Source organism: Pygocentrus nattereri, chromosome 4, assembly GCF_015220715.1.
Source record: "Pygocentrus nattereri isolate fPygNat1 chromosome 4, fPygNat1.pri, whole genome shotgun sequence".
NCBI classification, from domain to species: Eukaryota; Metazoa; Chordata; class Actinopteri; order Characiformes; family Serrasalmidae; genus Pygocentrus; species Pygocentrus nattereri.
The window spans coordinates 18,680,451-18,705,462 of record NC_051214.1 but is presented as its reverse complement, the minus strand read 5'-3'; the positions used below and the strand labels follow the sequence as shown (position 1 = coordinate 18,705,462).

The 25,012-nt window shown below is 40.8% G+C and overlaps 1 protein-coding gene across 2 annotated transcripts in view; it reads left to right on the top strand.

The window, feature by feature from the left end:
- vash2 (vasohibin 2) overlaps positions 1-25,012 on the top strand; it is a 45,815-nt gene that overhangs the window by 8,557 nt on the left and 12,246 nt on the right. The window contains exons 2-6 of one of the 2 annotated variants that reach the window (XM_017701054.2): positions 802-887; positions 2,613-2,669; positions 4,118-4,192; positions 15,483-15,864; positions 19,893-20,017. In XM_017701054.2, coding sequence (XP_017556543.1) covers positions 802-887; positions 2,613-2,669; positions 4,118-4,192; positions 15,483-15,864; positions 19,893-20,017 — 725 coding nt within the window. Of the gene's footprint in view, positions 1-798; positions 888-2,612; positions 2,670-4,117; positions 4,193-15,482; positions 15,865-19,892; positions 20,018-25,012 lie in introns of both variants that reach the window. The other variant, XM_017701052.2, reaches the window with a different exon arrangement.

Below are 25,012 nucleotides of genomic sequence, written 5' to 3'. Positions count from 1 at the left end.
TAAAACGATTATTGATGCATCTTTTTTTCTATACAGGATTTCTTTTTTGCCTCACTGTGTGAGGACTTGGTTGTTTTAAAGCAAAGTATTTGTAATGATCTGTAATAAATTTACTTTCAATATCTTCATGGAGACAGGAGGAAAGCGGCTATAGCTAAAGCTTAAAGCCTTAAAGCAGAGCAAAGTAAGTCTGTGTTTTTGTTTATATTATTTATCCTATAATATGACAACAGCACACGCTGAGACGCACTGTACACTAAATGTTGTGGCTCCCAAGGTTTTTTTTATTTTTGTTGAAAGGACGAAACGACTTGTGACTCCTGACCGAACCTGTCTTTAATGCAGAGCTGGTCAGATTTCTCGCTCATCCAGCTGTGTTTTTCTTATGTGCAGCCACAGACTGTCCGGGCGCTGCACTTCCGCACTTCCACATTCCACCTTTTGTGTTCCGTCAACGTTGTTATAAACGCACAGCTGGAGGAGGTTCAGACTGAGACCTTGTATAATTACATAATAAACTTTATGCTCATTTAAACCATTTACAGTTCACTGCATTGATCTGTAATGATTTACAAATGAAATAAATCATTTTGAAATCGGATTAATCTTTTTGAATCACCCTGTATTTAGAAACAACAATGAAGGTTTTTGTACTCGTTTCTAAATAGGCCAAGTAGAATTTACTAATCATTACTTTCTATTTTTATTAGTCTTCCACGTGCTTATCCAACTGCTTTGGAACTGATTGTGTTTGAGTGTTCATCTCAGCTGTTTTTGTCACATTTGATCCTTTCACAGCAGCCCGTGCCATCGGTCCCCAACTTCAAGCCGTCCATGTCAGTACCTGACTGGCTCCACGCCGTCCAGAACTACATGAAGAACTTGCAGTATCCTTTACAGGCTCATGCTTCTTCGCCTAAAACGTGGCCTCCCCAACATTCATTACACATTCATGGGTGCTCGTTTGCCTTTGAGTGTCAGTGGCTGGGTTTTAGTGTCGCTGTGTTTAATTCATTCAGGTAGCTGGTGTTGCTTGAAGTGACTTTTTAGGACTGCTGGTTTAGTTTAATGTGACACTGGCTGTGATTCTGCGTGCTTTTTGTTTCTTTGGTAGATGAAAAAGTCAGTATTCTTAATAAAATAATCTCATAAATAAAAAAATAATTAATCCATATGATGGAAAACAATAATTTGTTTACTGCATTATTCAGCTCACGTACGCAGGATGAGGCCAGCAAACATTGACTAAAAGAATTAACCCTTAGAAATAAAAAATTTCGGGGATTTTAAAAAAATTAAATTGTAATTAAAATTACAGTTGCAATTATAAAGTATTTACGTGTGACAGTCACACATTTACAGCACATGCCATGTGTTGTTATTTTCAGGAGACCATGGGCTGCTCAGATACGCCATTGTCTGATATGGAAATGCGAACAGAACTTTGGTAACGTTATGAATTTCTAGGGCTGAAAGATTAATCTTTTTTTTTTAATATCGAAATCACAATTTAAGGTGGTGTAATTTTCAAATTGCAAGAGCTGTAATTTTCTTGAAAGATATATTATATTATATCTTTGCCTGGTGAAAAGGTTCTTCAGATTGGAGAACATCAAAAAGGGTTCTAGTGCTGTTGCTTTCTTGCTTGTTGATGTCCAGCTTATTACAACAGAAGAATATTTTGGTCCTATAGAGAACCTTTTTGAAAAGGTTCTCTATAGAACCACATACAACACATTCTCAATCAACCTCAAGAACCATTTTACCACACAGAGAACATTTTATGCATGCAAAGGGCTGCTGAGTCCTTATGGTTCTACGTAGAACCAGCATCTTTACTAAATAACCTTTTGAAGAGCCATCTTAAAACACTGTTTTGAGTTTAAACTGAACTCAGTAAGAGTTTGGGAACTTAGACCAGTTAGACCAATCGGAGGCAGCCAAACCTCCATGTGTTGGGACATCACAACCATGAATTACTTGCAGTTTGGTGCACTATGTTCAGGGGTCGAGCCTCAGAATTGCAATTTAAATCGCAGCCGTGATGTTAGTCGGAAAATTCGCAATTACATATTTTCCAAATTTTTCAAATTTAATGTATTTACCTAGTGCCTATTAAATGTTTTGTATTTTTGAAATGATAGAGATCTAGAAAACGAGTGCAGTCGTAGATATCTTTTCAGAATTCGTTAGTCTGGAGTGTCTGTGAGCTGAAAGTGCAGGAATTATGATGGGGATTCATTCTGTTGGTTATTATGAGTAAAAATAAATAATTAGCATAAGACAGACATACTTTTTCATTGATTTTCTGTCCTCTTGGATTTAGGCTCAGTGCTAAAACTATGATACACAGCAAGACGGGCATTATTTTTAATTACAAATTGAGTTGCGTGTTTAATACAAATATTTTAATACTCAAAATCAATGTACAATATGAAGGCTAAAGTGGGGTTAACTTTACTCCAGTGTCTCCTTTTCCATAGTACAATAAGAAGGAGAAAAGCAGGCCTTCAGAACAGGATATTGTCCTCTGCTGTGCACGAGTGAGTCACAGTGAAAGCACATGTGAGCAAACACTTGCCGAATGAGTCTTGTTCTTTAACCGCTAACAGATACAACCACACAGGAACACAGTTTTTTGAGATTCGGAAAACCAGGCCGTTGTGCGGGTAAGTGATGTCATTCATCCTGTATTTCCTGTGTGGAAGCCTTCCTGTCCTGCCCTCATCCCCCTTTCTGTCAAAGCAGAACCACTGTAACTCTAAATGTTCACTGTGGAGTTATAACTTGGAGTCTAGGTAAAAAAAATAACTCTAATGGTATTTTAATGTTTTGTGGTCTGATTACACCCAAATATTACAGTCACGCTTAACCTTTGTGTGGTGTTCAGGTCTGTGGGACTCATTTTCACTGTTGACCAAAAGAAAAATAATGTAATTTATTATTATTTCAACCTCAGGTTCTTGGTCTTTGCTCATTTTCTATGAAGAACATACAAAATAATCTGTTTTCAATGCCTTTACTCTGTTCACCCCCACACATTTATATTACACATGTGGTGTTGGGCTGAGTAAAAGCCTGGAGGTGCTATGTCCTTCATGTTCTCCTCCTACGTGGCCTGCTGTGTGTGTGTGTGTGTGTGTGTGTGTGTGTGTGTGTGTGTGTGTGTGTGTGTGTGTGTGTGTGTGTGTGTGTGTGTGTAAGGGCGGACAACATGGACAGGCTGCTGACTGGCTACAGCTGCTAAAGTAGACCTCCATGTTGGACACTGATATTTTAGACAACTGGTACTTTTACATATTGTTGTGGCTGTATTGATTTAAGTAAACAATAATGTGGTGGGTCCAGCAGACCACTGAGTAACACCCACATCAACATTTATTCCACAGGTACTGTCTATTTACTTCATTTAACATACTGGGGAAAAAATTAAATAAAATATGGCCTGTGGAGTAGTTTACATTGTGTTTTTGTCTTATTTATTTCCTTAATGTGTTAAAAAATTATAGTGAAAGAGAATAAAACATTACATGCTAATATTATTTGATTTACTTCACCATCCTTAGTTCTCTATTTATTTTCTATATTGTCTTTTATTACCTGTTAATCACTTTTATCACTTAGCTTTATTTAATTACATTTAAATTTAATTACACCCTGTCACTCAGCCTTAGTGTGGTATTTTACCATTTATCCTTTTTCTTTTCCCAGCCAGGTGTAGAAATGTGATGCTGCTTGGTTTATAAATGTTAAACCCAATATGATCTTTAACATTTACTGGCTAAATGTTAAGGCCAAGACCTGGTCAGCAAGTTCTCAGCGTGTCACAGTGATTACCGTTTCCCGATGACTTGTATGTCAACCTCAGTCTGGAGACCTTTTATTTAAAACCACGCCTGCAGCTTAAGGCGGTCAACATTGGATGATATCAGTGCGTTTTGGCTCCTTTCCTCAGGATATGCCTTAAGTGAATTGGGTATGAGGTATATCAGTCTAAATTACGTTAGAGTGCCTTTCATCACAGTTATATTAAGTGCTTGTCCACTGTTCGATTACCTAATGACAAGACTGGAGGTCAGTGCAGTAGCTAATCTCCCTCTTTTCTTCTTTCTTTCAGGCTGATGGAGACTGCCAGAGAAATGATAAGGGAATCCCTTCCCATTAAATGCCTTGAAGCAGTTATCCTTGGAATGTATCCTTTCATCATTGTGTAGGTTGCTTACATTACATTAGATAAGTTGGAACTGGCAGAGTTTACCAGCAAAAGACTATGTATCACACCCTGTTACCCCGGGCTCAGGGAGGATGCTGGAGGCAGGGTTTAGGTTTAGTTGTATTCTTTAATTTTCTACACCAAAACACACATTTACAGCATTGAGCAGACACTCTTATCCAGAGTGACTTACAGAAAGTGCTTTGTCTGCCTCAAGAAAGTAACTTTGCTAGTGACAGAAAGAAGTCATAAACCAAACCGAAGCTCTGCTGGTCACGTTCAGTGGCTTCAAGCAAGACTTACTTAGACCTTTAATCACTGGAGCTTTTCAGCTCTTCAGTCTGTCGTCGCTGCTGCAGGGAGGAGGTGGGAACCCTGCAGCATTAAAAAATGATGAGCAAGGATCCCTCTGCTCTTCTCTCTCTCTCTCTCTCTCTCTCTCTCTCTCTCTCTCTCTCTCTCTCTCTCACTCACTCACTCACTCACTCACTCACTCACTCACTCACTCACTCACTCACTCACTCACTCACTCACTCACTCACTCACTCACTCACTCTCTCTCTCTCTCTCTCTCTCTCTCTCTCTCTCTCTCTCTCTCTCTCTCTCTCTCTCTCTCTCTCTCTCTCTCTCTCTCTCTCTCTCTCTCTCTCTCTCTCTCTCTCTCTCTCTCTCTCTCACACTCTCTCTCTCTCTCTCTCTCACACTCTCTCTCTCTCTCTCTCTCACACTCTCTCTCTCTCTCTCTCTCTCTCTCACACTCTCTCTCTCTCTCTCTCTCACACTCTCTCTCTCTCTCTCTCTCTCTCTCTCTCTCTCTCTCTCTCTCTCTCTCTCTCTCTCTCTCTCTCTCTGGCCATCATTGTGTTCCCCTCTCGCGGCTGACCTCCTCCTGCCATCACTCGCGTCCTTTGGTGGTGCTCGGCTTTGTGCTCTGTCCCCCACTCAGCTGCGGTCCTCTCCCTCTCCTTCATCCTCGCTCGGAGTTTGGGCATCCATCATCAGGGCCTGGAGGATAAGTCTTAGAGTAGTAGCAAGATATACGCTATATTTCCAAAAGTATTCTCTCGTCTGGCTTCACACGAATATGAACTTAAGTGACATCCCATTCTTAATCCATATGGTTTAATATGATGTTTGCAGCTATAACAGCTTCAGCTCTTCTGAGAAGGCTTTCCACAAGGGTTAGGAGTGTGTTTATGGGAATTTTTGACCATTCTTCCAGAAGCGTATTTGTGAGGTCAGACACTGATGTTGGACGAGAAGGCCTGGCTCGCAGTCTCCGCTCTAATTCATCCCAAATGTGCTCTATCCAGTTGAGGTCAGGACTTTGTGCAGGCCAGTCAAGTTCTTCCACACCAAATTGGCTCATCCATGTCTTTATGGACCTGCTTTGTGCACTGGTGCGCAGTCATGTTGGAATAGGAAGGAGTGGGAAATTGTCCAAAATCTCTTGGTGCTGAAGCATTCAGAGTTCCTTTCACTGGAACTAAGGATTCGAGCCGGTCACTCCAGTGAACACATCTCCACTGCTGTAGAGTCCAATGGCGGCGCTTTCCACCACTGCATTCCACGTTTTGCATTGTGCTTGGTGATGTAAGGCTTGAATGCAGCTGCTCGGCCATGGAAGCCCATTCCATGAAGCTCTCTACGCTGTTCTTGAGCTGATCTGAAGGCCACATGAAGTCTGGAGGTCTGTAGTGATTGCAGAAACTTAGTGACCTCTGCGCACTATGCACCTCAGTATCCGCTGACCCCGCTCTGTCATTTTACGTGGCCGACCACTTATATTTAGTAGTGAGGAAATTTCATGACTGGATTTGTTGCACAGGTGGTGTCTAATGTCTGTAGAAGCAGTCTGCAGGCCTAGGGGCTTGGTTTTATACAACTGTGGCCATGGAAGCGATTGGAACACCTGAATTCAATGATTTGGATGGGTGAGTCAACACTTTTAGCAATATTGTGTGTGTGTGTGTGTGTGTGTGTGTGTGTGTGTAATATATGTATGTGTAATTTGTCCTTGTTAGGTCATGCCCATGGTCATATTAAGCATAATTCATCATACTGTAACATTTAAAAGACACATTGTTTTCCCACAATCTTCCATTGAAAAAGTCTTCTGATTTTTGATTACATCACTAGCGAGAGGAGAAAAATAATATTAACCAGTAATGTCATGTTTCACTTCCCACCACTCCACCCTATCGTGAGCGAAAACATTGAGCTAGCCCCTCCCTATCAACATGTTTGACTCTGAAATACATCACGGCATGGAAGGAAAATGCATTGTTTTTTGATTCATGCTGATTTTGAGAAGAAACAGGAAAAAAAATCAAACGACTAATACAAATAAATGATTAATACACGCTTAAAGCATAATGGGCTGAATACAAATCATCCACTTATTTTTATGCAGTTATTGTAAACATATTGCGTTTACAGGCTCTCTAATTCCCTTAAGCCTGTTTTTATTAAATATAAATCCAGTTGTGCCCTAGAAAAATAAGATATACTCAGAAAAGCAAAGAACAGGATGGAAAAGCAAAGACATTTTATTTTTCACAATAACAATAACATCTTACCCACCACTGCAGGCAGGTCTCGTGTTTTTTTTTTTTTTGTGGAAACTGTAGGCCTGAAATCATCAAGACCCGCTTTCTTCATGGACCCCCCGCCCGTTTACAGCAGCCTCAGGCTTCTCAGGCTCAGCTGTTGCTAGGAAACTAGGAGTCGGGGTGACGGTAGAGTCAGCTCCTATAGGAAGGCATAGCTGGGATTGCCGTGCAGTGGATGGGGCCGACCCATTTAAAGCCAGCAGGAGCTCGAGTGGTTTTAGGAGCTGTTACTGTTGAAAAAGTGATCAGGCCAGTAGGTTTATATATCGCAAATGCTTTTTGGGGAAGATATGAGATAAGGCAGCATTTTACCATTATGGACAACACAACAAGAACAGCGATGGAGATACGCTCCACTAATGATCAGTTAATCTGTTTATTTTTAGGGGTAGGTGGTATTGGGACTGTTATGACTGAGAGGAAAAATCCTAGATTTGTAAAAAAGTACTGTTACGCAGAAGTTCAGCAGCTGGTTCAGTGATTACGTTAAGCCTTGGTATGACCTAATTTTTCACTGATATGTTGGAAGGGATGTAAATTGCAGTTAGGGTGTCTCAGTAAAATGTGTGTTTTACAAACATAACAGGCCTAGTGGTGCAGTAGATCATCAGATGATATATCATGTGCAAATGAATAAAAGTACTTACTCTTATCAGGCGATCTTGAAATTGTGATAACGCAGGATGCCGTTCTTGTTTGGTCATGCGCTGATGCAGGGTGGAGATGTCAGCGGTCTGGAAATCGTTAATGTTTTTAGCAGAACTGCAGTTTACAGCAAATGTTCAGCCATAGTAAAGCAAGGAGCGACTAAAATAAGTGCAGAAGATGTTTGTCTTGACGGCCAAAGTGTAGTTTAGGGTCAACCTGTTAAGCCCATTTCACACCAGATGCAGTAAGAACTATACAATCTAAGCCGGGGGTCTTTAATTAGTTCAGTAAGGTCTAGTTAGAGAATTTCCTCAAGCGAAGGTCCAGAACATCATAATGTCTAACTTTCATCATGATTCAGTGCCATATACTGTTTACTGAAGCAGCCTAGTAGGAATATCAACATCTAATACTGTCAACGACTGAATATCAGATCAAATAAAGTTCATTGCAGTCAAATTTCAATAACACAGTACTGTGCAAAAGTCTTAGGAACCCAAGACACATTTTCAAGATCTATTTATTTGTGTAGTTTGTGTTTATTCGCTGAGAAAAGTGTTAATATTTGAATAAACAAAATCTATAGAATATCAGTTACTAATGATTTGATATAGTGCAAACCGAGTGTCAGAGTGGGGAAGAAAGGTGATTTAAGTGACTTCGAACGTGGCATGATTGTTTGTGCCAGACGGGCTGGTCTGAGTATTTCAGAAACTGCTGATCCATCTCTAGGGTTTACAGAGAATGGTTCGAAAAAGAGAAAATATCCAATGAGTGGCAGTTGTATGGACGAAAATGCCTTGTTGATGTGAGAGGAGAATGGGCAGACTGGTTCCAGATATAACCAACCAAAATCTCTGAGGAATGTTTGTATCACCTTGCTGAAAGTATGCCATGAAGAATCAAGGCAGTTCTGAAGGTAAAAGGGGGCCCAACCTTTTACTAGCAGGGTATACCTAATAAAGTGGTGTGTGTGTGTGTGTGTGTGTGTGTGTGTGTGTGCGCATATATGTATATGCACCCAAGAAATTCGTTACTTTTTATTGTTATTATGTTTATTTGAATTATGAATATGACTTTATTCTAATGTATATTGTGATAAGCTCACTGGAGGTCAATTGTTTAAAAATTTGCTTGGATGCCTAAAACTTTCGCACAGTACTGTATATTGTCCATCTTCTCTTTTTAGAGCACGTCATGTGAAATAATTTCCCTCTGACTCACTTTCTAATCTGACTATTGTTTCTGATCTAGGCTAATAAACACATCACCAAATCTATTTTTAACTCTGACAGGTTGACTGAAATCCCTTGAGTCGGCTAATGTTGTGAACACACAGGCGTCTCCTCCTCTAGAGCTGCGCCACCTGTTGAGAAAGTTTATATTTACATATAATTATACATTATATTTACGGCATTTGGCTGACGCTCTTATCCCGAGCGACTTACAATTTGACTTCATTTTACTCAGGTGGGTGAAGGCAGTGTTAGGAGTCTTGCCCAAGGACTCTTATTCTCTCTGTTGGTGTAGGGTGCTTACCCAGGTGGGGATTAAACCCCAGTCTACTGCATAGCAGGCAGATGTGTTACCCACAACACTATACCAACCACATTTATATGAGATAAATGGACAATATAGACGTTTATATTAAGTGAAAATGCAACACAAACAGCAACCAATCTTGCTTTGCGATGCTTTGTGTGTCGCGTCCGGTGTGAAATACTAAGTGGTTCTGGATCAGAACACGTGCGATGTCGCATCTGGTGTGAAATGGGCTTTAGTTTTAAACTGGCATCTTGCCAAAATGTATGTAGAAAAACTGTGTTCTTTAAATACTACAGTGGTTTTCTTACATACACAGCACTGTGCTTTACCTTTTGGATTGAGTGAAAATATATTCTTCATGCCTCGCTTCTTGGCCAATCTTTTTTAGGAGAGTTGCTTTCAATTTTACAGGGGAATTATTCTACACCTCCAAATTTCAGTCATAGAAGCTGGCTACATTTCCTGCTTCTCACAATCCAAGTAACCCCACACACATTCAGTGATGTTGAGGTCTGGACTCAGTCCATTGTTCTGAGAACACCAGCAGCTTCTTTATCTGATTTTGTTTTCTCAGTAACGGTTTGTTGACGGTTACACATCCTTTCAGACTCATTCCGATTATAGATGAAGACTGAGGTGTTTATTCTTACTTTACTCCATAATCTGATGGTAAATCTCTGTTTTCATGCTCACTACAAGTAATCCAATCCAAAATGACACGGATACGTGGAGTAGTGCTTAGTGTAGACGTTACCATGACAACGTGCATCACGGACATCCAGTTAGAGTGAGATGAGAAGCAGTGAGCAGTGCTTGTGTCTTTTAACTGCTTTAAAATTACGTCAGACTCAGGAAAATGTCCTTAACGTCCTTATTAAAGAAGGCCGAGAGGAAGAGACACATAAGCTCCTGTTCTGAGACACATAAGCTGGACATCTGTCCCACCGCCGTCTTTTAAAGATCAGAGCATAAACTTCGTCTCCTCTGCAGACCAGTTTCTGCTCCGCCTTGTTGAACTGTATAAACGCACATGCAGAACGGACTTAAACTTTCCGATAGGGAATGTTATTGGATACAGGCGTGTACACGGATATTATTCTTCTATTTAACTGATTATTCACAGGATTACACACCTCATTCAGTCGTATAGAAAATGTATTCCAAATAGCCTCAGTTGGACTAGAATATTCTGATTTGAGTTGTTTACATGGGTGTATTCTATTTTGATTAAGCTGTTAGTCTGATTATTAACAGATTATTTGGCTGCATGTAAGCTTGGCTGTAGTTTCACATGGAAGGATGGACAAACACCTGTGGATGTTTTCAGATCTGAAGCAGCTTGATTTTCTCCTTTAAGCTTTAAGTACTGTGTATCAGGTGATGACTGCTTTGGTGGTCTTCCATGTCTTGGAATGGTTGTTGGAAGTCCCATCTTTATCTTTCAGTGCATTTTTACTCCAGTTTTGGAGTTTTTTTTTTTTTTTCTTTCTATTTATTTTTCATTTGATGTTCCCTTTGTGTATGTAAGTGGATAATCATAAATCTAGTCTTAAATCCATTTTGACTGGAAATTAAATGTCTCTGGCATCTGCACAGCGCTGCATATGAATACATTTCCTATTATTGCATCACTAATAAGAACCAAAACAGCTATTGCTTTTCCAAATTCTGCATAGAGGCTGAAATTAAATATGTCTTGGAATTTTTGGAAAAAGGTGCTTGTACTACAGAGTAGAATTTGTAAATGCAGACAGTGTTAATCACTTTGACAAGTGTGCCATCTCTATGGCAACAGTAAATCCCAGCAGGTGAGAGAATGCCTGCGCTGTGGATAAGATTGTTGAAATTCACAGTGGTGCTGCCCTGCGGACCACGTGGCTCTGCTGATCAGTAATGTGATCCTCTGTAGCTCGTTTGTTAGCAAGTAGAGGACTGTGTGTGACCTTACTGTGCTGCTGAATGTCTCAGAACTACTGAATCCACACATTTACAGACTCCGTAGTTTCTATCTGCTTCTAATGACCTCACTTACGCATTTTTATCAATAATAGCCTCCAGTCAGAAAACTATGTATTATAACAGGCTCTTTTATGATCACGTCCTCTATCATGTCGTTGCACACCTGCTAATATATAGGCACCACCTCCTTGTTTCTATACTCATCAGCTCCACTTACTATAGAAGTAGGTGCACTTTGTAGTTCTACAGTTACAGACTGAAATCAATCTGTTTCTCTGATACTTTGTTACCCCCTTTTACCCTGTTCTTCAGTGGTCAGGTTCCCCATGGACCCTCACAGAGCAGGTACCATTTGGGTGGTGGATCATTATCAGCACTGCAGTAACACTGATGTGGTGGTGGTGGTGTGTTAGTGTGTGTTGCGCTGGTGCGAGTGGATCAGACACAGCAGTGCTGCTGGAGTTTTTAAACACCTTGGTGTCACTGATGGACTGAGACTAGTCCACCAACCAAAAATATCCAGCCAACAGCGTCCTGTGACCTCTAGTCCTTCATCAGTGGATGACCAACACAAACTGTGCAGCAGCAGATGAGCTATCGTCTCTGACTTTACATCTACAAGGTGGACCGACAAGGTAGGAGTGTCTAATAGAGTGAACAGTAAGTGGACACTGTTTTAAAAACTCCAGCAGCACTGCTGTGTCTATTCCACTCGCACCAGCGCAACACACACTAACACACCACCACCACATCAGTGTTACTGCAGTGCTGAGAATGATCCACCAGCCAAACAGTACCTGCTCTGTGAGGGTACATGGGGGTCCTGACCACTGAAGAACAGGGTAACAAAGTATCAGAGAAACAGATGGACTACAGTCTGTAACTCTAGAACTACAAAGTGCACCTATAGTGTAAGTAGAGCTGATAAAATAGACAATGAGTGTAGAAACAAGGAGGTGGTCAGAATGTTATGCCTGACTGGTGTATATTTCTGACTGTAAATGTGCAGAGTTGTTGATAAGCTGTATTTAGAGCTTTAAGAAAGTCTTCCGTGTGGTGCCTTGGAGTTGTGAGGAGGCATATTTGTGTGTGGACACTCGGTAGGCACTCAGGGAGTTGGGGATCATATGTTGCCGGAACAGATGGTAGAGCTCCGGTGCGGCAGAGTCGTCCAGGGCCATGTGTTGTGGACTAGCGCAACAGATCTGCTGTGTACATTCTTGCCTGAATTAGCAGCTTGTTCACCACCGTGAAAACAACGCAGAGCAACTGACAGCCGACCACAAATGTCGCTGTTGTAATTCAGTTAATTGCAGCTTGGGGAGGAGAAGCATTTTGTCACGTCAGCAGCTTTAGGAAGCCGAAAGGCTGGACGCATTTGACTTGCTGGAATTCAAAACAGTATGTGAGAACCAATCAACTAATTGTTGTTCTCTTTATATTACTGCAGCCTTCAGTGGCCTTTTATTAGTCACACCTGCCTGTATCATGCCATTTTATCAGGCAGATCTACCATGTAAGTGCATGTTGCAGGTTTACAGTTACTGACTGTAACTAATTTGTTGCTGGACAGTTTATTAGCCACCCTGAACCCTGTCCATCAACGGAAAGGGAACATCATAGGACCATCACTGACAAGACATACAGGGTGATTCAAAAGGATTCATCCAATTTGAAAGTGCCATATTTTTTTACAACCGTGAGGTGCAGAGGAACCAATCACAATCCAATTGTAAGAGGGGGTCATAGTTTCTGACTGTCACCAGAAGATGTTTCCCTTCAGTCTGATAGGAGATGCAACCCCTGAACAGAAAGCATTAATATGCCACTATTTTAAGTGTATAATTTTCAGCCTGAGCTAGCCAGACTCAACATACTTATATAGGATATAGTAACAAAATATGTCATTTTCATTCTTATGATATTTGCTGCTCTGCTATGGTCACAGATATATTTGCCACATTTGACTAGTGGTATTTATACTGTATATATTTGTATGTAATTTGGTTGGTTTGTCTGGTTCAAGTTGCATTAAATTGTATGTATTTATTTTATTTATTCTTTTTTTTTTTAAAGGCCCTATATTTGTTATAGTTACCCCTGCGTGACTGCTTTGTTAGCACCTGCTCTACTTTCAGCTCAATTGAACAGAAGGTACTAGAATCAATGTTTATACTTTTAATTTGTAGCAGTATACAAAAAATACAATTATGAATTTTGCATAATTTAAAAAATTTATAAGGAAATTTTCTAAATGTTCGATTTGCCACGCTCACCTCTTTCGCAGTGTGGCCGAGCTTTAAAATAGCCAACAAGTGTAGGTATAGGTTAACTGTACAATATACCCATACCTATATCACGGTATACTTTTCTGAGCATATTGTGAATATCGGTATTTAAAGAACACTGAGCAACTGCAAGTTCAGTGTAGTATGTGAAATGTTGATTAAACATCATTTATACTTGTAGTTTTTGATAATAATTTTTTAAATCTGGCAGTGCATTTGTGTCTTCTGGCTCATCGAACCTCAGCAAAACAAAATATCATACAGAATGTTTATCATGAATATGCCTGCAAGTATCATGATGTTATATTTTGGCCATATTGCCCACCCTTAATGGACTGACAGCCCTATATAAATAAGACTAGTCTAACAGAACTGCACTGGCTTTAATTCAAGCTGCCATTTTTGGTTGAAGCATTGGTTCAAATCACTGTATGAAAGTAGAGGCAGGTGCTGCTGCTAATCTCGCTGCTGCTAAGATGTTCCTGGACGTCTTGTTCCTCACAGATGTTCCTCACACTCTTTCTCTGGTCCTTGCTGGCTTTTTTGCCATTGTTTTGTTGCAGGAAACTTGGCGTGAATGTTTTCTGATAAGTCTGCCTCAGTGTCTGGATTATTCCTTGTGGCAGGGCTGCCGCATCATGTGCGTCCATGCTGCAATGAGCACTGACAGCAGTTACATAAGACCATAGGCAAGATACGGCAGACAGCGCAGCACCGGGCCCAAGGGAAGGAGCCGTCTAGCCTGGTGTCTGCTGACCCACTACGATCCCATTCCTGTTACTTCTGATGTTGAGATGGAGGAGCAGGCTTTATCCTGAAATTCTGGGGTTAGACGTCTGAAGCGATTGGCAGCTCAGATCAGAAAATTAAAATTATAAATGGATTAATTCAATTCTGATTCTTTCTGGCAGTGGCCAGTCAGACGAAGCCTTTGGATGGAGCATAATTTGAATGAATTGATTGGCTTAAACAGCGCAAATAAAAATTGGCACGTTGGTTCTGACAGAAACGATGTAGAACTGCGATAAATTATCTGTGCCAGACATTCTTAATTAACAATTTAACATTGAGAATAAATCTCTCTTCTCATTTATGAAGCAGGCATGCTGAAAAAGACAATGAGGGTATGTCTGGGAAGCTGGCAAAAAGGCAGTTGTCCATTCATGAGGCATTTACAAAACACTTTGCACCCAACTTGCATCACTTATTTGCTTATTATCTGATCTTCAGAGTCTGACCAAATCAGACTGAACCATAAAACTGGCACAATATCAGGTTCAGCTCAGTTTGGTCAGTTTTTCCAGATCAGTACTAATGTTGTTTTGTTCCAGCCAGTCTGTAAAGCTTCTTACAGCACATTTAGTTTGGCGAATGGTATTGGGTTAATTTCTGGCTGATTCCTGGTTGTTTAGCTGTTCTTCAGTCACAGCTGCCGACTGAAAAGCTGCTCAGTGGTGACAACAGTTTGGGAATTTAGTCTCATCTTCGAGTCGGACCAAATCGGTTGTCAGTTAAATGTGATCTTAAGTGTCTGTTATCTGTTTGTGGCAAAGTAAGAAGTAAAAATGTTCAGATGGCTTGAGCGTCTCCTACAGTTATCAAAGTTGTTGCTTAGCAACGGCGTCTGAGCGCAGTGATACAGCGTTTGTGAAAAAACGTGATGTTATGGTGAAATAACAGCTCAGTAAGATCGCCTCTCAACCGATTAGCTCGCGTAGCCGGAACTAACTTGCATAAACTGCAGTAAATCAGATTAAATAGAACTAATTATGGTCTCTTCATAATGAAACATGCAGTTGGTCAGTGTTAAATACTGATGTCCACAATATGCTTAGAAAAGTAAACTGTGATATAATTTTTTAGGATAATGACAATCATTATGCTGAGTATAGGTACACTTAACCTATACCTACACTTGTTAAAGCTCAGCCACAATCAAATATTTAGATAATTTGCTTATTAATTTTAAAATAATTTGTGCAAAATTAATAATTGAATTTCTACTACGAACCTGCACATACCAACCTGAATGTAGAGCAAGTGTTAATGAAGCGGCCAGTCATTTAACACTAAGATGAGTGGACAAATGCATGGGCATCTTGCATCAAAGAAAAACTCCATGCCATTCTGAGTCAGAGTGAAGGTGTCTTACCACCACAGACCCAGGTCTAACAGTGTTTTAGAAGCTGGCTACAGAATCCTTGACCTCCTCCTCAGCTACCTAACCAATGGCCTGACCTCAGTGGAGCGCTTTCCCATCAGCTTCAAGACACAGTTCTCCGGCCACCACTTCCACCACGTGGTGCTGGGTGTCTACTGCAATGGCCGCTACGGTACGTTGGGCATGAGCCGGCGAGCTGACCTGATGGACAAGGCGCTGAGCTTCCGCACGCTCAGCGAGCTGGTCTTCGAGTTCGAGGACTCATACCGCCGTTATCAGCACACCATGAAGAAAGTGAAGATTGGCCTGTATGTGCCTCACAACCCACACGTTTTCCAGCCAATCGAGTGGAAGTACCTGGTGCTCAACCCCTGCAGGCAGGGCCGCGAAGACATGCGCAAGGAGCTGGAGAAGCACGGCCGTGACATGAGGATGAAGGTGAGAAACCACCAGGTGGTCAACTTGGCCTCAGGTAGGGCTGTGTGATAAAACAATAATGATAATTATCACGATATAACTGCCCTAGATAAAAACAATGTTGTCTGAAGAAAACCTTGTATCTCAATTTTTGTCTTTTTTTCTGTTTTTGACATGAAAGTGCCCGTTGTCATTTATATTGTGTGTAAATTTCACTCTCACACCTCCACGTTCTAGTGACAGCCCTGGTGGCGTATTCTACTGAAAGGAAAGCGGCACTACTGTGTGGTCGCCAGGAGAGGGCGCACTTCCAAGTTTTTCAACATGATTAGAAAGAGAGGGGATCAAGGAGTAAAATGAGTCTCCAGATATACTTTAGCAGCGTCTGAAACGTGGAGTTTTATATACACCCTGTCTGAGTGGAGCGACCGGCTGTTCTCCTGTGACCAAGTGTGAGTGGCGAGTGGCGTAACTGTACTGACCTACAGCGAACCCGCCTCTTTCTGTACATCCTAACCAGCTTTAGCAGCGTTAAATCATGTCTGATCTTCACAACTACAGCCCTGTAACAGCGCTCACTCATATTTTAGTATTAGTGTTTTCACAAGCAACGAAAGAAGAGTTTGTGTGAGTTACAGCCCTGATTTAAACGAAAGTAAGCCGGGGAAGCTGTGAGGCACTGGAGAGCGGGAGAGCACTATAGCTTCCCAGCCTAGCTGTTTCTAGCAGCTGGCTAACTTGAAGCAACGCTCTGTCGCTCAGAAAACACGGTGAATTGATGATACTGTAGATCAAACACGACCAAAAAAGCACCGATTTCAGTTTAAACGCTCCTAAAAGGAGGCTCTGTTTGTCTGGTGTGTGAGATTCAGTTAATGCTTTTACACTGCGAGTGTCAGATATACTGCGGTTCACCACTCAAACTCTCAAACTACTACGATAGAATAGAGAAACCCAGTCGTCTGCTAGGCTCAGACTAGATTGCAGAAGGTTTTATTAAGTTGTGTTTAATTTGAATTGTAAATGCTTTCTGTAGTTTTAAGTTGAATGAAGGAGCTCAGGTTGTCATCTCATACACTTGGGTCATTCAGACAGGAATGAAAGTTGGTGGGAGCTAATGACCTGATCTCGCTCATAAAATGCTAGATGGCCATTATATTTATTGGCTTTTTATGGATCCATAAGTATCCATAAGTATTAACTGTTGTTGAAGTTTGTGTTTTATTTTGTGACCGTGAATCTGGCTGTGAATTTCCCTGCAGTCCCCACAGTAAGCAGGGCGACATGTCGCCTTCATTTGGGCTGTCAGTGCTAATTAAGGTCAGATTACCCCTCATGTGAAATACAGCCATGGTATTTGGACCACATCTACCCAGACATGTCCTTTACCGAATAGATGTATTTCATTCTCTGTTTGGTTTATCTCTGTTTCCGTTACTCTTAATATTCCAGAAAGAATAAAATCCCCAGACTGTTCTGGTATCGATAGCTGTGACTATAACAGTCCTCGACAGTAGGGAATGAAAAGTAGGCCATGTTTTCCCTAAATCAGAACCGTGCTGCTGACCGCAGTCATCTAACTCATCATAGTTTATGTAGATCACGTGACCAGAGAGTGGAAACTGGACTCCAGCTGTCTATGAGGAATGCACGTTTCTTTTTATGGATGCTGAGGAATTTCTGTTCTTTGCCCAGTTAAAAAAAATATTTTACTATATGGACCAACATGTTTTAAAGTTTATACATTTGACACTTACTAGCCCACAAAACACAACTGGCTGCTTTTAGACTGTTTAGCTGACAGTGGAGAAATGTTGAAAGGAAAATGCCTCCCTTTTCCACATATTCAAAGCAGGAAATGTATCGCATCCTGAAATCCCAGCATCTCTTGTGTGAATACAGTATGTTTTGAGTTGATATCAAAAGTGAACCTTCCTCTGAGCTTCCAGCAACCGCTCTGAAGACATCGCTTGTTATCCTCCCATGAGAGGTATATGTGGAAATTGACTGTTTTGTTTTTTTTAATGAATAGGCAGGTTAGATTAGGTTAGACTAGATTAGGCTGATGTGCATCAGCAGGCTAATGAGCTGCCTTTAGGGGCAAAGTCTTCATCTCTATCTGCTAGTAGGGCTGTTACTGAGAGGAGATGCGTGGGGAACCCTTAATGACTCCACTCCCCGTGGTGTGAAGTAGATGCAGATCGTTTGCTTTAGTAAACTGCGTATGGCCCCATCAGTCCATAAAAGATTGGAATCCAATTTGATTTGGATGGAACAGAGTTGATGATAGTCAGTACTTTCAGACTCCGACACCTGCAGTGAAAGTTCTGTCGGTTTTATAATATAAACGGAATGTTTGTTCGGAAGTGGTTTGGCCGAAGGAGATGTGCGGCAGCAGTTGCACATCGGTGAGCAGATTCGGGGTGTGAATCTTTAGGCACCTCACGATTAGTTTAGGTTTCAGAGGCTGTGATGCAGTTATAAAATGATTATCAGCGCATCTTCTTTTCTATACAGGATTTCTTTTTATTCACCGTGTGATGACCTGGTACTTTTAAAATAATTAATCTGTAGTGATCCATAATGAATTTACTTCCACTTCACTTGGAAGTGATGTGGAGAGTGAACTGGAAGGCTCTCATTCACTGCTCTTGTTTGGAGCACATGAGGCACCGCTGCCACTCATCTGTGATAAAATGCGCTGTTAGGATGAAATAAGATCCGGTGGTGATGGACTTGGGGGTGGGTGGGGGGGTCTCTGTGTCAGTAAAATATCTTCGAGACTGGGCGCTATATCGCGGCTCCATTATGTCGTGTCCATCATGGCGCGAAAGCCCTGGTTCTCAACGACCAAGAACGGACGCAAATCATTGGCAACAAAAGTATAACCAGTAGGAAAATGGGTGGAAACATTTAATATGATTTCTCATTCTTTGTTGTTTGTCGTTTCCACAATATTTTAGTTTAGTGACACAACTTGCATACAGTGTGGCTCTTATCCAGGTCCTTATTCGCATTTATAAGCAGCTTAGTCGGTTTCCTGTAATGTTAAATCTGTAATGAGAGACTGTCAAACACTAAAAAGCAGTGAAGCTCAAGTCAGTTTCTCTTTCGAATTGACCCAGTCCACCTTAAATGGTGCCACATTTACATTCTGGCAGCTTAAGCTGAATTTAAGGTGGAATGGGAAAATTCGGGGAAACTGTATAAGGAACACCGTAGGTTTTACCAACTTTGTCGAGGAAACGTTTTTACTTCCAAAGTAAGGAGAGTAATTTTAGACATCATACTTACTACAACGGAATTTTAGGGCCACTGTGAATAAAATAGTCGCAGTGTTTAGAGAAAAGAAATTTTAGAATTACGACATTAAAGTGGCATTAATACCAAGACAGGTCACAATATTGTGGCCCAAGCCTTTGCGAAGTGAAGCAGCACCTCCTCGTGTTAAATGAGGGGCGTTGAGTTGGTTGAGCTAAACTTTCATATCGATTCCCCCATAAAGAAACACTCAGTCTCCCTGTCTCTCCTGCACATCAGCACCAGCCTGGTATTAGTATAAGAATTGGCTGAAACAGCAGAGCAGGAGTGGAACTCCAGCACCAGTACAGCAATCGGAACCCCAGTGCGTTATGTTAGCCCACTGTATCCTCCAAATAGCACCACTTTCTTCTCAAAGTCTCTTATTTTTATTAGTTGTTTTGCCTTTTTCCTTTAAATATTGTCTTTTACTTGCATATAGTGCTTAGCTCCATCCTTCAGACTGAAGGAGTTTCCAGAATAAGAGCCTCATTATTTAAAGCTGTAAAGATCATAGCAGATCTTAAGGACATGGTTAAAAAGGTTTTATTAATTTGCTGCATTAATTTTGGCGCTTCTCATTCAATCCGTTTTTTTTTCCCCAGGGTGAAATCTCTGGAAAATCTCTTATATTTTGATTCTTATTTCTTAAATCGGAGTTGTGAGTTATAATGTGACTCGAGTGCACAACGCTGATGTATCCAGATGCTGTTTTCTGGTTTGTATTGAAATGAGCGCGTCCATTGCAGATACTGAAGTCATCGAGCGCCCAGTCGCCAATTAAGGAGCGGGCAAGAGGGAAGTCCTTATCACCCCGCCGACGGCAAGGTGTGAGCCCCCAAAGACGACAGCACCTTCACAGAAGGGACAAATCGTAAGTAGCCATGCTTCAGAATGGCGTACTAACATTTATTAAATTAAATTAAACAGCATTAAATGAGCTCATCTGCTGTTTCTGATCACTTAGCAATTCAGCCAATAGGCTCAGAAGTTAATTACATGAGATCCATTAATGTCATTTCATTTAACGCTGACATCTTTTCATTCATCATCTTATTTGGTGGTGATTATTGCCCTGGAGATGTAATTAAAAGTTGAAGAGCTTCTATCAAAGCGTTATTTTTAAAAAGGGAACATTTTGGAAACGAGCCTTTTGAATCTGGATTTTCTGTGAGTGGAATATTTAACACATTCCCGTCTGTCGCTGAACAGAGAATCTGAAGAGGACTTTGTAATTTTGGGTTGTGGCATGCTTGAATTTAATTGTCGGTTGTTAGGTGTTGTATGAGTGGTGATAGAAGGCGTCTTCATTCTGTTGTGTTCTGTTGTAAAACAGTGGATTAAATTTAGTTCATTGTTTTTGTCGTCTATTCTCCCCCTTTTGTTAGCTGTTATTCCAAGTTTTATGTAGAGATCCCAGGGTTGGACATTAACTAAGTAAATGTAATTAATTTCTGTACTTAAGTATTTTTTTGTGTATCTGTACTGAAGTTTTTCTGGGCGACTTTTTACTTTCACTCCACTACATTTCAAAGTCTAATATCTGACTTTTTCCTCCACTACATTTTGAGAAATCTGTTGTTCCTTTTGGTTTCTGTGTGTATAAAAACGTAACATGTCAAAACGAAAGAAGCACAAAGCAAGAACACCAATCAGGGCCCAGCGGTCACTTTGTTTAGAGCTTGTTTTGACCTGTTGGTCATACCGACCCAGTGCAGCACAGGGTTCAACGTCAGTGCAGCAGCGTAAAATTTTGGGGAGTCTGTTCAACATAAATGATGAACTAACCTAACTTTGTGTAAATAGAGCACAATATAGAAATATGTCCACATATGCAGTCGTGACTGACGCAGCTTTTTTCTGGATTTATACAAACACCATTACATTTTATAGTAAATTAGTCTGAGCTGCTTGTTTGTAAAAAGTGATTCCAGAGCCACTCGGTTCTCCCTGATGGAAACTGTTTGCCTTCAGTGTTTTGTGTTTATGATCATTTTAATAGATGTCAGCGTCACTAATTAATGACGTTCTATTAAAAGACTGGTTTACCAAGAGAGACACTGGAGGACTTTCACCTAAAATGAGTTCATGAAGCGAGTCTTGTTATAAAAATGATATCTCAAGTACAGGGTTTGTGCCTGATCCATAGTACAGACAGCAGAAGGCACCCACTGCAAAGATCATTTTGCTAAGAGCTCACTAACCTAACGGGACTTCTCATGTTACAGTTGATGAGGAACCCAGTGCAATCACGTCCGTTTGGCTCCACTGGTGCAGTTGAACACTGGGGCGGTATAATAAGCACTTACCTTATGCTGACAGCTGCTCGGTGGATCACTTTACAATGTTGTTGGAAGAGCATCTAAGCTTCTTACCAGGCAGAGCAACAGTGCTGCAAAATGATCATTTTAGATTTAAATATAATTTTAAGAATATTTATTCTTGTTTGCCATATCAATCTTAGTCATTATAAAAGAGTCAGACTGGTCTCAAATCAGCATGTAAAGACACAGTTTGCCAATTGAATTATAAGGCTTCATAAACTGGGATTGAAAGTGAAAAGGACATTAAAAAGTCGTATGCAGAGAAGTGATGGAATGACTGAACGTAATGAGAAAAACGACAGAAAAGACCAAAAATTCACTGACTGGCCGAGCATTGAACACAAGATTGAACAGTCAACGGTATGAAGAACGTAACCTGGGCAATACTGATCAGTGATGGACGAAGATCACAAACCATGTACTTGAGTTAAAGTAGAGACACCCAAGGTAAAATATTACTCCAGTAAAAGTAGAAGTTCCTCCCTTAAGACCTCCACTTGAGTAAAAGTACTAAAGTATTTACCTTCAAATGTACTTAAGTATCAAAAGTAAAAGTATTAAAAGATTCACTATGGCTCTAATGTCCTGTTATCATTTTTATAACAAGACTCACTTCATGAAAGTCCTCCAGTGTCTCTCTTGGTAAACCAGTCTATTAATAGAACATCATTAATTAGTGACGCTGACGTCTATTAAAATGATCATAAGCACAAAACACTGAAGGTAAACAGTTTCCATCAGGGAGAACCGAGTGGCTCTGAAATCACTTTTTACAAACAAGCAAAGTTTCAGTTTAAGATTTATTTACAACTTAGTTCCAAGTTTCAGTTTAATAAAAACTGGCTTTAAACTCAGGATCACAAATGAGTTTCCTTTACTATATTGATCTGTAGGTCTCTGTTCATAAACATAAACCAGCCCAAACTAATTTACTATAAAATCAAATGGTGTTTGTATAAATTCAGAAAAAAGCCGCGTCAGTCACGACTGCATATGTGGACATATTTCATCTTGCTTTAATAAAATTAATAGGTTTGCATTAATACATCAATGAAAGCATGCTTCCTGAATAGTGCTAAAATAATGTCTTAAAAACCTGACATGGCATGTTTATACTGGATTGTTTACTTTTTTATTCTCATAAAACTACAGTATTGTAAACATGTACATGAAAATGAGTTGTATCTGCATAAAAGTGGAAACAAAATAAAAATAAAGTGTAGGATATTCGTCCTTTAACTGTCAATTCCTGGTACCATGAATGAAGCACATGTACTGGTACAGGACGTCTCCCTACTCAAAACGCTGTTTCTGCCCTGTTGTTTGTAAACAGCGGAATTCAGAAAGCAGTCGCGCTCCTAAGGCTTAAAATAAGCCTGAGTGCTCTCGACTACTGCCGGCCTCAGCCTCTACATTAGCCTGGCACGCTGAATGCAGTAGGACAGATGTGGATTTTGGCAGAACGGACAGTGTCAAACTTTGTGAGAGGTCCGTGCACTAATCTGCCTGATGAATCCAGAGTTCATGCTGTGTCTCGTCCTGTCACAGCTTGAACCCTGGTAATGATGAAGCTTTATCCTCTGCTCTAAGCGGCTCAGATCAAATGCAGTGAGAGGAGAAAGAGAAATTAATTGCATGATAGTCGGAGTTCTTAGAAGAAGCTAGTGCATGTACACCGATCAGGCGTAACATTCTGACCACCTACTTGTTTCTATGCTCATTGTCCATTTTATCAGCTCCACTGCTGAAAATAGTCCACCAACCAAAAATATCCGGTCAACAGCATCCTGTGACCACTGATGAAGGACTAGATTATGACGAACACAAACCGTGCAGCAGCACGGGGTGGGGGGGGACTGATACTGATGCCCCCATTGACAGAGCACCAGGTTTCATGAATATGAAATTAAAGTAAATCAAATGCTATGGTCTTCACACCACCAGACCTCAACTCAGTTGGCCACTGAGAGATTTTGGACTGACGTGTTATACCACACTCATGAACGATGTTCCATCCCTCCAGTACAGTACCAGAGACTTGTAGCCACACTGTGTTCCAGTCAGCTTGTTCTGTGGCCATAGACATGCTCAGGTCTTAACACTGCTGGCTTTTAAACCAGCTCAGGGCAAACAGATGGTTCTTAGATCACTCGCTTCCTCACTGGTGCTATTTTGGTTCTTTCCTTTAACACCCTCTACTCAAACTTGTCACATGGTTGGAGATGTTAATTGTGAAGTGTATGGCTGAGGCTCCCTACGCAGCAGAAGCACACCACCCATTTTACTGTCGTCCACACCTACAATTACTGTTCCTTATACCCGGACGGAGAGCAAGGCTAACAGGAAAGTTCCACAAAAGCTTTGGCATGATTTTAGAGGGGGATTCAGATGGGAAGCATATGAGTATCATAATTAATATATAATATGTAAAATAATTGATTGATCTATTGGTATGTTTGCATTCAAATTCCCACTGTTATATGTGAGCTCTTCACTCACACACTTGATGCTTTTCAATGCTTTATTTAAATTGATATGTATTTCCAGAACTGCATATTTATGTTAAATGTGATTATGCAGTAAAGGTGTCAGTTTGAAAATTACATTTTAATCATCTTACACATTTTTACTCTCTAATGCATTGAAATTGCATCATCAAAGAGGACGTAAATGGGAAACAGCGACTCTCCTCTAACACATTCTTACCTCATTCTGTGTCAAAATGCATTTGACCACACTCAACACTCTTCCCCCAACCTGTCAATCATCCCATGAGGGCGGGGCCAACAGCACGCTCAGCAGAAATGGCTTTAACTAAATACATGGCGGCCGAAGAGGTTTATAGCTGCTCTTACATCAGCAGATGAGGTGAAGAGGAGAACTACAGCCACTTGTGATGCTTAGTCTTTATACACAACACCCTGAGAAAGCAGTTAATTGAACATGTGGCGAAGCAGCTGACGCTTTCTGCCTCAGCAGCACCGTTTAAGGCTTCACAGAAAATTTGGAAGAGAAGCAGAACTTCAACCTTGTTTTATGAACTGAGAGCAGTGGCTGAAAGTGGCGCTTGGCATAGAAAGTCCAGTTGATGCTCTGCAGAGATGTATTCAGCAAACTGGCTTTAAGCCATTGGTAATGCTAGCTAACAGTATCTTTGCAAAAAGTCTCCATCTGCTGATTTTACCAGCTGGCTAACATGACCCAGCTGACTGTGTCACACAGTACCAACACAATACTGAGTCACCTGCTTTACTAATTAGTACTGGTCAACAATGCAAAATGTGAGCAAGCCTGAGTGCTTTTTAAAGGAGAGCGCCAGTGTACATTTTATATATATAAAATGGAGGAGGGCCAGGGTGTGTCCTGCCTTTCGCCCGAAGACTGCTGGGATAGGCTCCAGCACCCCCCGCGACCCTGGCGGAGAAGCAGCTTAGAAAATGGATTGATGGATGGATGGAGATGGAGCAATAACTGAAAAACAAGAAAAATTGAGACACAAGATTTTGTCCCGACAGCAGCAAGATAGAGAGTAGATGGAGAGAAAG